Source organism: Peromyscus leucopus, chromosome 8a (assembly GCF_004664715.2).
Source record: "Peromyscus leucopus breed LL Stock chromosome 8a, UCI_PerLeu_2.1, whole genome shotgun sequence".
In the NCBI taxonomy this organism is placed as follows: domain Eukaryota; kingdom Metazoa; phylum Chordata; class Mammalia; order Rodentia; family Cricetidae; genus Peromyscus; species Peromyscus leucopus.
This window is the reverse complement of record NC_051085.1, coordinates 5766086-5779548: the sequence shown is the minus strand read 5'-3', so window position 1 is coordinate 5779548 and position 13463 is coordinate 5766086. Positions and strand designations below refer to the sequence as shown.

The window sequence follows — 13463 nt, the reverse complement described above, 5'->3', positions numbered from 1 at the left end:
TTTCTGTTCTGCCTTCTCATTGGTTGTAAACCCAAACACATGACTGCCTCGTCACTGCCTGTAAGTACAGCCCTCCAGGTCTTAAAGGCATATGTCTCCAATGCTGGCTGTATCCCTGAACACACAGAGATTTACCTAGCTCTTCTACCAAGTTCTGGGATTAAAGGCGTGCGCCGGCGCCGCCACCACCACCACGCTCTTGCTATGGCTCTAATAGCTCTGACCCCCGGACAACCTTATTTATTAACATACAATGAAAATTACATTTCAGTACAAATAAAATGCCACCATATAGAGCTACCTCAGCTGCTGAAGGGATCTTTGGGGCTTTGTTTGGTTGTGTTTGACATGGGGGAGCTAGGTAGCCAAAGCTGACCTTGAACTCTATGTAAAGGATGAAGATCCTCTCGCCTTCACTTTCCAGGTGCCATGATTAAAGGCCTGTGCCACCATTCCCAGCTAATGAGAAGATCTTAAAGGACTGCATGGCCACTTCAAACCTAATAAAGCTTTATTACTAGAAGGAGGTTAGGTGAGCAGATAACTAACAATGTCTGCTGCTCTTATTTCTGAAACATAGGATGCTAAAATCTTAGGGAAATATTAAAGGAAAATGAAATAAAATGAAATCGCTTAATATATAATTCAAAGAGTGATTGGGTATAAATCTTCTAACTTTGTTTTGAAAATTTCATGAGTCCTATATTTACATAATTTCTACTCCACACTTTCCTCCTCCAGCTCCTCCTGTGCCCCCCATTTGCTATCAGCGCCATGACCCCTGCCGTTTTATTATTGTTACATAGAACCTACATACATGCATACACATGTGTGTATAAATAGAACCTGGTAGGATTTAATGGGTGCAGCTCCCTGTCCTGTATAGAAGACATTCTTGGAGGAGATGTTCTGAGCTCAGGCTCTTACAATCCTTCTGCCCCTCCTCTCTGATGTCCCCTGAGCCTGAGGTGTCGGGATCGTATGTGGATGTGTCAGTTGTGGATGGACAGCCCACAGCCAGTTCTTCTCCTCATTGTGACCACCTGTGGGTTTCTGGGGTGGCCTCCGTCTGCTGCAGAAAGAAGCTGTGCTTATCTGTAGACACAGAGTGGGTATTTAGAATGCGCTTGGGGAGTTGCAGCAGTTGGCTCTCCAGGATCCTCCGTGCGCAGGGGTTGGCTAAGTTTACGGTGCAAGGCATGAAGTCCCTCCTATTGGGTGGGCCTTCAGTTCAATGCGGTGGCTGTAGGTTACCCCCAAGATATAATTGTCACTGTTGTACCCCTGGGGACATCTTGATGTGCTGCTAGGCATAAATTCTTATAAAAAAGCATTCCGTTTTCTTCAGGCAGCAACTGCTTTCTTACCCTGGGCACTTTTTGTAAGTAGATTGGTTTGGGTTTGTTGTTGTTTTTGTTTTGTTAGAGGTTCTGGGAAGGGCTGAGTCTGTGGTCTCATAACATTGGCTCACCTAGGTTTCACTCTGTACCTCATTAGTAGCCAGGGCTGGCCTCCAAGTCACCGTGATCCTCATGAGTACCATCGTGTCCAGCTTTTTATTTATTACTCCTTTCTAATCAAGGCTAAGCAGGAAGGATAAATAACCAAGAGTATAAAAATATCTACATAAAATGGCATGGGGACTTTTTTGTAAAGTAATTTTTAGATCCAGTGCACCAAAAGCTTAACTGAATTACTGTGGGTACCTAAAATAGGACTAAAATAATAAGAAGCAAATTCTAAGATTCCTTTACACTTAAATTGCTTCCCTGCTGGCTACTATATTGTACTTTTGCACAGTGTGATCCAGAGTTGTTCATCTGATAAAATCTGGGAAGTCGAGAGCACAGTGCTAGGTGGTAAGTACTGAACAGGTTTAAAGACAACTGAACAGTCTGTTCCTATTCCTACAGAAAGTGGGGACCAATAATAGCAACAGTTTTTTCTCTCTTTTACAATTGCCTGCTAGTCTTAAGTAATGAAAAACAACAAGAACCTGAACCTAAGAAGTTGAACCCTGGAGAGATCTGTTCTTCGGGTTCCTGGCTTCCTTTCAGTGATGAGGAGCCCCATGACTTGAGTGTGCAGGGCATTCACCCTGAGCTGTGTTGTGGCACAGGCAGAAGTAGAATTATTCTCAAGCTCGATTGTTGACTAGGGCAAATCTATTGATTTGGTTCTAATCAAATGACGTGGGGAAATTTGATTAATTTCTTAGTTACTTGGAACTAAAAGAGGCATGCTTGGGGCTGGACATTAAGAGCATTTACTGCTCTCCCAGAGGTCCTGGAAGAGCACACACACACACACACATAATTAAGAATAAAATATGAAAAACCAAGAAACAAACAGCCAAAAGCAAAAACAAGTCATGCTGGGTGTGGTGATCCTAGCACTCAAGAGGCAGAGGAGGGCAGGTCTCAAGTTTGAAGACAGCCTGGTCTACATATCAAATCCCAGGACAGTCAAGGTTACATAATGAGACCTTAGAGAAGGGTGTTTTTGAAGGCCACCTTGTGCTTAATGTTTTGTCTCTTTAAAAAGTTATTTTCCACAGGGCGGTGGTGGCACACGCCTTTAATCTCAGCACTCGGGAGGCAGAGGCAGGTGGATCTCTATGAGTTTGAGGCCAGCCTGGGCTACCAAGTGAGTTCCAGGAAAGGCGCAAAGCTACACAGAGAAACCCTGTCTCGAAAAACCAAAAAAGAAAAAAAAAAAAAGAAAGAAAGAAAGAAAGAGAGAAAGAAAGAAATGAGGTTGAAAGCTGGATGAGTACATGGTGGACATATGCCACGGTTACATACTTTAATATCCTTGACTTATTTCCCCTCGACACACACTTACTATTCATTAGGTCAATAAACATTTTACATTGTCATTGGTCACTATGACAAGGTGGCTCTGAACTGTACTTTTATTCTTTCCAAACTTCAGGCTCTAGATCAAGTATTGACCCTCCCTGGGCCTGCTGTAATTGGAAGGGCGAGTAGGTGGTACAAATGAAGGTGCTTTGTAAGTGCAGGCTACAGTACATGATGATTTTTCACGGAATTATTACTACAGTTGTTCTTGTTTCTGGTGACGTGGCATTTCAAGGTTCTTATTTATCTAATGAATGCTGTCTATTATTATAGATGTCTTTATTCAATGCTCACAGTTACTCATTTCTACCCTTAGGGTAGTTCAGAACACCCACAGCTTCTGGCTTGCTGGGCTTTACTTTCCTGAGGTAAACTGCATGAGGGACTTAACCTAAATGTTTAACCCTTCTGTGCTGTATACTTGCTCATGATTTCATTGTGCAATTTTTGTCAAATGTTACAATATGAATAAAAAAAGACTTTTATTAATTCTTTTGGTTTTGAAATAGGGTTTCTTTGTGTAGCCCTAGCTACATAAATACTTACTCTGTAAACCAGACTGGCCTGGAACTCACAAAGATCTATGGGTCTCTGCCTCCCAAATGCTACGGTTAAAGACATGTGTCAGTCACCATGCCTGGTTTTATTAATTTTTTGAGAATTTTATACATGCATACAATGTATTTGATCATAATCATTCCCCACTCTTCCCCTTAATACTTCCCAGATCTCACACCCCACTCCACCCCCAATTTTGTTTTTTTTTTTTTTCTTTCTTTTCAGGGAATAGTTTTATAAAAACAAAGTATTTGTGAGATAGTAATAATTTTTTTAAGATTTCATTTTACTTGTGTATATGTCTGTGTGAGAGTATGCCATGTGTATAGGGGCGCTGTCAGGGTCCAGAAGAGGGTGTCAGAGCATCTGTGAGCTGCAGATGTGCACAGCCCCCTGGGAGAATGAGGAGCACTCTTGATCCCTGAACTGTGTTTCCAGCCCCCATAATAAAATTCTTAATTCTTTTAGTCACTTTTTAAAAGGGTGGTTTTATAGCTTAGCACCACTTCTTAAAACTTGTTTTCTGAGGGGACAGCAAGATAGCTGGGCAGGTAAAGAAGGATTGCATGAGACCAGGAGTTTGGGAGCCGCCTGAGAACTGTATAGTAATAAGACCTCATCTCTTAAAGAGTGAATCTCACTGGTGCACAGCAGTTCTGAAGTCCAGCTGTCCAGAAATCCAAATCATGCTGTTAGAACTAGCTATTCTATAAGCAAGAAATACTTCTTAGCTAGGGCCCAATCCTAGTACCTAGAAGCAGCTTCCTGATTCGCCATTCTCTGTAACACTTGCTCTGCCCTCTGAGCTGCCTCTCTTTTCAGTGAGAATTGCTTCCCGCATAGAGCTCTGTAGTGGTCTACTGTTCGTTTTTTAATTTTATTTAAAAATGTGTTTCGTATATTTTGATCATATTCTTTCCCACAGCTTCATGGTCTTTCTCTTTAAAAAAAAAAAAAAAAAAAAAAAAGGAAAATCAAAAGAGACAAACTAAAAAGGGAAAATCAGTAAGACAAAACCTACCCAAACAGAGCACATTGAGTGCCCTGTGTGAGCCCACTGCCTGGAGTGTGTCTGAATGAGAGGTCTTCCATCACTATCACCATCACAGCTAATCTCAAATTCACTGTGTGGCTGAGGATGACCTTGAACTGACCTACCTCCACCTCCCAAAACTCTGGGATTGTAAGTACCATACCCGACTCATACCCACCATCGTCATCATTACTTACAAGCCACAGCAAGGAGGTCACTGGACAACTTTTAGGGAACAGGCTCTCTCCTTTCACTTTCACATGGATTTGAGGCTCAAACTCAAGCCTTTATCTGCTGAGCCATCTTGTTGGCCCACACTTTTAATTTGTTCTTTTTCCTAATACTGTTTCTTCCTTTGGGGATTTTTTTCTGGAAATACTAAAAATGTGAAACAGTTTTATTTTCGGCCTGGCAAGTCTTTGCTCCTTTATTGTGTTCTAAACTGCTTGCAAATTGAACAACTTTCTTTTCTCTCCCTTGTATTGTAGATGCATCCATGTACACTATATTATACAGCAAAAGCTAGCCAATACTTGTAGCACTCTACCTGAAATCTCCTTACCTAGCTCTCTTAAGTTTGTTAAGTATGATTTATTTTAGCTAGGAAAGGATGCCTATCTTTCCGGTTACTGCAGGAGAGTTTTTCCAGGAACAGCTTGCTCACTGCCTTTTCAGCTTGAACCATTTTCAGCCCCCCACATTGTTCAGACTCAACCCACAGACTCAGTTTGGCCTTTTGTTAGAGCAGCGCTATTCCTGAGTATTTACTTTCCTTACCGAACACCTGATATTTCATAGCCAGCCGCTGTATATTGCGGTGTCTTGACACCACCTTCTTCCTTTTCTTTGGTGTCTGAACTGACCGAGAGGCTCTGCTGCCCAGGCTCCTGCAGCGCTGCCCCTGCCCGAAGCAGCCTGAGCTTGTGTGTTTGGGAACTTCCCTTAAGCTTTCCTTTCGACGTGTTTATTGATTGATGTTCTGTTGGACAAGCAAGTAGCACAGCCAAGCCCGGGGTTAATGTGGAGGGCTGAAACGGGACCTGGAAACCACGTTATATTCACATTGACTCATCTAGCGAAGTTAGATTCCAGCAGAGTCCCAGCTCCACATTACTGTGCCCTCGAGAACTCATTTCATTTGTGTGCACCAGTTTCTTCCCCATAATTGAGGATTAATCATACCTGTGACAGGGTTGAGGGGAGGCTTAGATTTTCAGTGCCGTTTGCTTTTAATGTATGTGAGGGGGTAGTTTCTGTGTCTGTGTGGTTTGAGACCAGGCCTCACACTGTAAGGCAGGCTGGGCTGGGACTCAGTGTGTGACACATGGCAGTCCTCTTTGCTCTGCCTCCTGGGTGCTGATTCTGTGAGCATAGGCCACCGTACTCTGACCTTAGTTTCTGTTTGTTCCACTAATCACGTGTATTTGATTCCATCAGATTGCATTTTGCAGGATCAAAATACATGGAAGTTTTTGTTTGATTATAAAAAGAATACTTTTATTCTCATACAGAGTGTCCAAACTGTAGAAAAATACATAAAAGGAAACAGGTATCCCCTGACATCTCCTGAGATACGGTCCTGAGTTACGGACTCCTCGGGACTTTCTGCCTTATTTCCTACTGAAGGTGTGTATACTTCCATTCTCAGTGTGGAAGACTTGGTCCTTGAAGAAAGAGACCATGTTTCTGAAAATGCCCCAGCTTTATATTTAGGACTAAAAGAAATCATGTATGTAAAGTATTTATCCCATGCCTTACTCACATTCACATTTAATTGATAATGTAACTGACAATTCCCAGAAATCTTAAAGTTAGGTGAAGAAGAAATGTGCCTTGAGAGCAAGGTATCTCAATGAATCGGGAGGGTAGCACTTCTGGCCATCATTTCTCTGAGACCGGTGACTGGTAAGTTAGAGTAAGGAGGATTACTAGTCCAGACTAGTCAATAGAGAAACTTCTAAAAGCTTTATTAGAAAGGGACATGGCTCCTTCACCCCCACCCCACACCGCCAATACCATGTGTGCATGGTTTTTGAGAACTGAATCCTGGCATTGGTCATAAAGTCATACAGTCTTGACATTTATACAAACCTTTTCTTTATGTTTTAGTCAAAGAAGTTTGGCAGAGATCACAGAACTTATACACACTGCTCTCCTCGTGCATCGTGGGATAGTAAATTTGAGTGAATTACAATCTTCCGATGGACCACTGAAAGACATGAAGTTTGGAAACAAAATAGCTATCCTGAGTGGAGACTTTCTTCTAGCAAATGCCTGTAATGGACTAGCTCTTCTCCAGAATACCAAGGTAAAAACAGACAGGGTTCGCCGTGCCTGCACGACTGTGCCTGCACGACTGTGCCTGCATGGCCTCCTCCGGGTGTCTCACGCTTGGTTAGTGAAGCCACGGGGTCTGTGTGTCCTGCTGCTCCGCTCCCCTGTGTGGATGCTCAGTGAACTGTGGGAGGTGGTGACGGCGGTGTCACCACGAAGGAAAAGCGATGAATGCTAGGAAGCACTGCTGAAGAGCAGGTGTGGTGGCACAAGACTGTAACCTCTGCACTCTGAGGCAGAGGCAGGGATCATGAGTTCAAGGCCAGCCTGTGCCTCAGAGCAAGACTTGGTCTCAAAAAAAGAAAAAAAGAAGGAAAAAAAGTACTTAGGAGGATGAGGCAGGAGGATTATCATCAGTTCAGGGCCATTCTGGGCTATAGAATGATCTCCAAAATAAAAGAACAAGGCTGGGAATATAGATCAGTGTAGAATGTTTGCCTAGCATATACAAGAATGGCAGAAAGAGACAGAGGAGGAGGGAGGGAGGGTTAAAATGCTTAAAACCCTTTGAACTTTGAAAATATTTATCTGAACTACATAATCTGGAATGGGAAAAACTGATGTTCAGGTCTGTCAGTTGCAACATTGTAGATCTATTTGTTGTAGTAAAAGGTAAGCAGATTAAATATCAAATAATGAAAGAGTTAAGTGATGTATCCAAATGCATGTTATATAGACATTAAAACTTTATGAAAAATGTTTAATGGCAAAGGAAAGTGTCCACATCATAAAATGTGCTTGAAAAATAGGATTAAAAAACTTACACACCTTAGGCAAGTTCTTACCATGTTACAGAAAAAAGTCCCCATCTATAAAGGAATGAGGAAACAACAGTAAGAAAGTACAAGGAAAGACATCAAAATGTTCATTAGTCCACTGCTTAGTGGGATTGTAAAGAGTCTTTGTTGTGTCTTTGTGGACGGTGTGATCTCAAGTTTGTAGTGGTCCTGTTGGCTCAGACTCACAAGTGTGCAGAGACAGAGAGACTGCTGGTGCTTCCTGACCGCTGGCCCGGATTCAGGTGAATGGCCTCTGTGTGCTGTCATGGACTTGGACATGACAGTTTTCCCTCAGCCTCCGAAATGCTGAGATTCCAGGCACATCCTACCAGTTCGCAGCCTTAAAAAATAGTCTTTAGGAAAATAGAGGCCTGGAGAAATAGCTCAACGCTTAAGAGCACCAGCTGCTCTTCCAAAGGACCCAGGTTCAATACCCAGCTCCCATGTGGCAGCTCACAACTGTAAAGAACTTCAGTTCCAAGGAATTCAATACCATTTTCTGGTATCCATGGTCACTGCTAGTGAACAGACATACACACAGGCAAAACAAAAATATCAGTAATATAATATTAGATATGGCTAAGAAACAAACTAAAGTATATGAATATGCATCAAGAATAATTATTCTAAGTCGGGTGTGGTGGCAGACATCTTCACCTCATTGCTTGAGAGGCAGAGGAATAGCTTCATCTACATAGCAGATTCCAGGCCAACCAGAGCCTGCCTCAAAAATCAATAGCACACTAGATAGATAGATAGATAGATAGATAGATAGATAGATAGATAGATGGATGGATGGATGGATGGATGGATGGATGGATGGATGGATGGATGGATGATCTACTTTGTTTTGGAGGCCGAGGGGTGGCCTACATGAGTTTGTGTGTGCCATGTATGTGCAGATGATGCCTGTGGAGGCCAGGAGATCCCCTGAAACCTGAAGTTACAGGTAGTTGTGAGTTAGTATGTCGGCACTGGGAATTGAACCCACTTCCTCTGGAAGGGCAGCCAGTGCTCTTAACCACTGAGCTCTCTCTAGCCTCTTCTATTTGTTATATTTTAGTATTCAGATAATCATTATTTTAAAGTTCTTATTTTTATATAGATGAATATATGTTATTTTAATTTCTTTCTAAATTATTTTTTTAAAGTGTCCACTTGAGTCTACCAATATAAAAAAGTCAATTGTTACTAAGTACTTGTTTCAGAAAATGACATATTTTAGCTATCTTCACACTTTTGTGTGGATAATGCAATGTCTACACATTAAAACATTTCTCAGAGGTCTTATGCTCCTTCTGCATATATCTTCTTGGCCAGAATTTAGTGGCCTGGTCACCCTCTCAGGGGAGGAGGCTAAGAATGTGCCTTGAGAGATGCTGAGAGCTAGTCCCATTCTGCCTGACATTTCCATCATGGTTTTGCACTATTTCATGAGCTAGATCCACTGCTTTGAAAGGAGAATACAGTAGGAGAGTGCTGAACATCTCTTTCCTACCCACATGGGAAAAAGGAATTACTTGCATGAAACAGATTAAGACTCTCAGATCTCCTCCCTGTTGAGCTAGCTTGCTTGCCTGACCTCAGACTTCTCTCCTCTTTGTACATGTACTTGGTTGGGTCTTATTGATTTTATCAATGGAATCCACATGTTGAAGCAAAAGTGAGTCTAACTGTCCCTGGGAGTCACTGACCCCATGATCTCTCTTGCCTTTCTACCAGACTGCTGTGGTCTATGAGGAGCATGGCCTTACTTGGAGAAGGGAACGCTTCCACATGTGAAAGTTTGGTAGTTTTTGGGTGCATTGGGCACAGGATAACCTGTAGGCATAAACAGTGGCCACAATGGATTAGACCCAAAGACCCAAGGGAGGAAATATTCTAGATCTATCACTTAATTGTACCTAGTTCTGTATTTTGAGAATTAGCCTCAATATGTTCTTACCTTAGAAAAGAAACTAAGGCTCAATGCTTTCCGGAAATTCTCTTTGTTTTCCTTCCGTTGACAGTTTGAATTTACTTTCTGCTATTCTGCAACTGGGATGAACCCAGGGTCCATGACTGTCAAGCACAGCACCAGTGAGTGTTATCCCAGCTACTTTTGCTGTATTACAAAAGAGCAGAGGTGCCTTTGTCTGAAAGTACAGTCATGCCATAATGATGTAAACAAATAATTGATTAACTACTTCCCTTTGTGGGAATAATATTTAAAGCATTCTTTTTCCTGAACTAGCTTGTGTCAGTCACTGTGGTTTGAATTCAGTGAAAATGGGAATTTTATTACCATCAAAATCAAATCAGATTCACAGCCTGTGAAATCTGCTCTTGGTGTTTAGCATTCAAAGGCATCACTATATGTGTTCCAGATCCTAAGACCTCCACCATCTGCTCCATTAGGCACCGGATTTCAGTAGCACTGCTTGATTTACAAAGAGAAGGCCAGTAAAAAGAAAAAAGAAACCTCAACATGTCCAACAGTAGTTGCCCAAGAAATAAGAATGACCAGGATCCCTCCCTTTGGGAACCCCGTACCTCCACAGCCTCTGCGTACACCACTCCTTCACATTTGCATTGTATTAAGCACCTCCAGCAAAAAATTCCTTTTTAGACTACTATAGGTTTCTTTCTGAGTTTTATGGTTATGGCAACTTAAGCCTTTTTCCTGTGCATCCCTCCTGTTTATTTCACACATGGGTCTTCTTAGCCTTGTTCTTTAAAGGGTCTCTAAAGGTTCTGCAGGTTCCGTTCCAAAAGATGCTTCACCAGCTCATTTTCTATGAAAGAACTAGAGTACCATGGCAATCCGTGATTAATCTCCAACTCGAGGCTTCTCACAGCCCTCATTGATCATGATAGGTGAGGTCCAAATTGTTGAACGGTATTTGGAACTGCAGAGACAGGAAGGGGAAATGGAGTGTGTGAAGTCAAGAGTTCTCTTTGACAAAGCACCTCCCCAGAGTCAGAACCAGCCCTTCAGTGAAACGCTTGCTTCTGTTTTCCTCAGAATAGTACTTAAAGGAATATGAATATCTTATAGCAGAGGACCTATTTTATTAAACAAGACTTACCTCTAACAAGGATTACTATCATGGTATACTTAGATTCTATTTAATGTTTTAATTTCCTTTTATAAGAAAAAATTGTCAATAAAGACAAAATAAATAGATACTACAGTAATGAGGGATCAGGCAGAATGTGATACAGAATTTGTTTATAATATGTCACTGTTTTTCACAGTGACAGCCTTTTTTTTTTTTTTTGAGGGTATATATACTTAATTTGATGATAAAGTTGTCATGTTTGCAGCGGTTTTAGTGTTTTATGGCTTATTCCGTCTACCAGTTTCCGATTTTCTTCTGCTCGTGGGTTTGTGTACAAGCTACATGGTATGTTTCTCTGCCCCTCCAGGGATAGACCGTTAGCTGAAGGTTTCTGCAGTCAGATGAAATTCAGAGCTGTTTTATAATTGCCAAGGGTAAAATTAGCAAAGTCAATTAGTCTCCCTTCGGCTCTTCCCAAAGATATTAGGGGTCTTCTAGGTAATTGCCATAGGTAACACTTAGGTTTTTAAATATTCCTGAATATAGAAATTGGTATATTAATCCTGAGGCAGTAGTCTTCTTACTATTATAGATAGAGTCAAAAATACAAGTTAACAAGATTTTGAATTCAAGAATGACTTTAAAAATTAATGATTGGGTTTTCATTCATTCAATTATGGAACTTTTTATTTTAGTACTTCATTATATAAAAGACCTGGACTAAAAGACCTCAGGCTTCGAAGCCATAAGTTTCCTCACGCCATTGATATAGTTGCTCATGTAGAATATGCTATAATGCTCTGATCATGTGCTCATTCCTGAATCTAAACTTCTTGCTTTTGAGCATCAAGTTATCACATAGACATAGTAATTAGAGGGAGGATCATAAAATAGAAACATTATTATAATTTATAATTTAAAGACTTAAAAAATGTAATGTGTAGTGTGTGAAATTATGTGAGTGTGTATGTGCCACATACATGCAAGAGCCCTTGGAGATGAGAAGAGGCCATCAGTTCTCCCTAGAACTGGAGTTACAGTGGTTATGAGCTACCTTGTGGGTGCAGGAACTGAACCTGGGCCCTCTGCAAGAGCAGTAAGAGCTCTAAACTGCTGAACCATCTCTCAGCTGCTATAACTTACCGTTACAGGTTTTCTTCAGGATTTATATGGACTTGATGTCTATTTTAAGATTATGCCAAAGTGCGAATAAGACTGTTGTATTTAGGAATTGCTATTTGCCATTCTGTGTGTGTGTGTGTGTGTGTGTGTGTGTGTGTGTGTGTGTGTGTGTGAGAGAGAGAGAGAGAGAGAGAGAGAGAGAGAGAGAGAGAGAGAGTCCTTACTTTATAGTGATCAGCCTAACATTTAAAGAAATAAGCTCCTGTTGCATCCCCCGCCTCCAAAATCATTTTCATTGAGATGAGAGACTGGGAGTCAGCCTGATCTTGTCTGACACCCAAGAGCACTGTTATGATGTCACTGTTGGGGACTGTCCCATTAAGCATTAGTGACTTAGAGTTCTAAATAACTGGCAGCACAGATGTACTCCTTACAGAGTGATATATCTCCTTATGTTAATTTTGTCTTCCTACAGGCATAAATATGCTGTTTACAGGGAGAAATTTGTGTAAATATGTTCAATTTATGCATATAAATCTCTTTTATATATTTATGTATGTGTATTATATATATTTGTGTGTATTGTATATTTTTTGTGTGTATGTATGCATTTATTTAGGTGTGTGTGCATGTGGGTGTGAGAAGAATGGCATATGCGTACACTTGTAAAGTCCAAATGTCAATGTCAAGTTCTTCCTCAATTGCTCGCCACCTGATTATTTATCTATCTATCTATCTATCTGTCTATCTATCTATCTATCTATCTATCTATCTATGTATCTATCTATCTATCTATCTAAGTGCAGAGCTCACTGTATCCTTGGCTGACCGAGAATTTGCTATATAAAATAGGTTGGCCTCATACCCACAGAGAACTGCCTGGCTCTGCCTCCTGAATGCTGGGATTAAAAGCATGCACCACCATGTCTGGCCAACACTCGGGGTTTTTGAGGCAGGGTCTCCCACTGAATCTTGACTGTGGGGGTTGGGCAGCCTCCTCTCTCTACCTCCCCTGTGCTGGGGTTACGGGAATGCTCTGCCACACTGGAATTTTCCATGGGTGCTGGAGAACAAGCCTTCATCTTTGCGTGGCGATGCTTGACTGGCCAGGCCACTCCTCGCCCATGTATTTTACATAAACAGGCTGCCATTGGGGTTGTTGTTTGTTTGTCCTGTCTGTTGTCACTCATTTTGCCTTCTAATTTGTATCAAAGGTGGACTCTAAAACCATGCTATGTTATATGAACTGCAGGGTTCCCTTCCCCGTCATCTATAATTAATATAGGCACTTCTGAGGTTGGAGATCTAGGTCAGTGGTAGAGAGTACTTGCAGGCCCTAGGCTTTGTCCCCAGCATTCGGGACCAGAGGCCTAAAGTGGCATTATTATGGTAACGTGCATTTATACCTTTACTAGTGTATTTTACTTATAGAAATAATTTGTTTGGGGGTGAGGCTTTGGTGAGACATAGTCTCATGTAGTCCATGCTCTCCTCAAACTTGCTTTGCAGCTGAGATTGACCTTGAATTCTTGATCCTCCTGTCTCCACCTACTGAGAATTATAGGCATGTGCCACCACACACTCAGCAATTATTGTGTTAATATCTTAAGCCTCTTCAGTTTGACAAGATTAATGTTCTGCCCTGCATGTAACCCACTTGTGTCTAGGTATTCATGGCCAGAGGAAATCAGTGCAAAGGAAAGCAGACTGTTAAATATTGTAACAATGAGAGGCC

At 41.5% G+C, this 13463-nt stretch overlaps 1 protein-coding gene across 2 annotated transcripts in view; it reads left to right on the top strand.

Annotated features, from left to right (window-relative positions):
* Positions 1 to 13463, top strand: part of Pdss2 (decaprenyl diphosphate synthase subunit 2) — a 229523-nt gene that overhangs the window by 115395 nt on the left and 100665 nt on the right. For both annotated transcript variants that reach the window (XM_028894931.2, XM_028894930.2), the window contains exon 3: positions 6562 to 6760. In XM_028894931.2, the coding sequence (XP_028750764.1) occupies positions 6562 to 6760 (199 nt within the window). The remainder of the gene's footprint in view (positions 1 to 6561; positions 6761 to 13463) is intronic.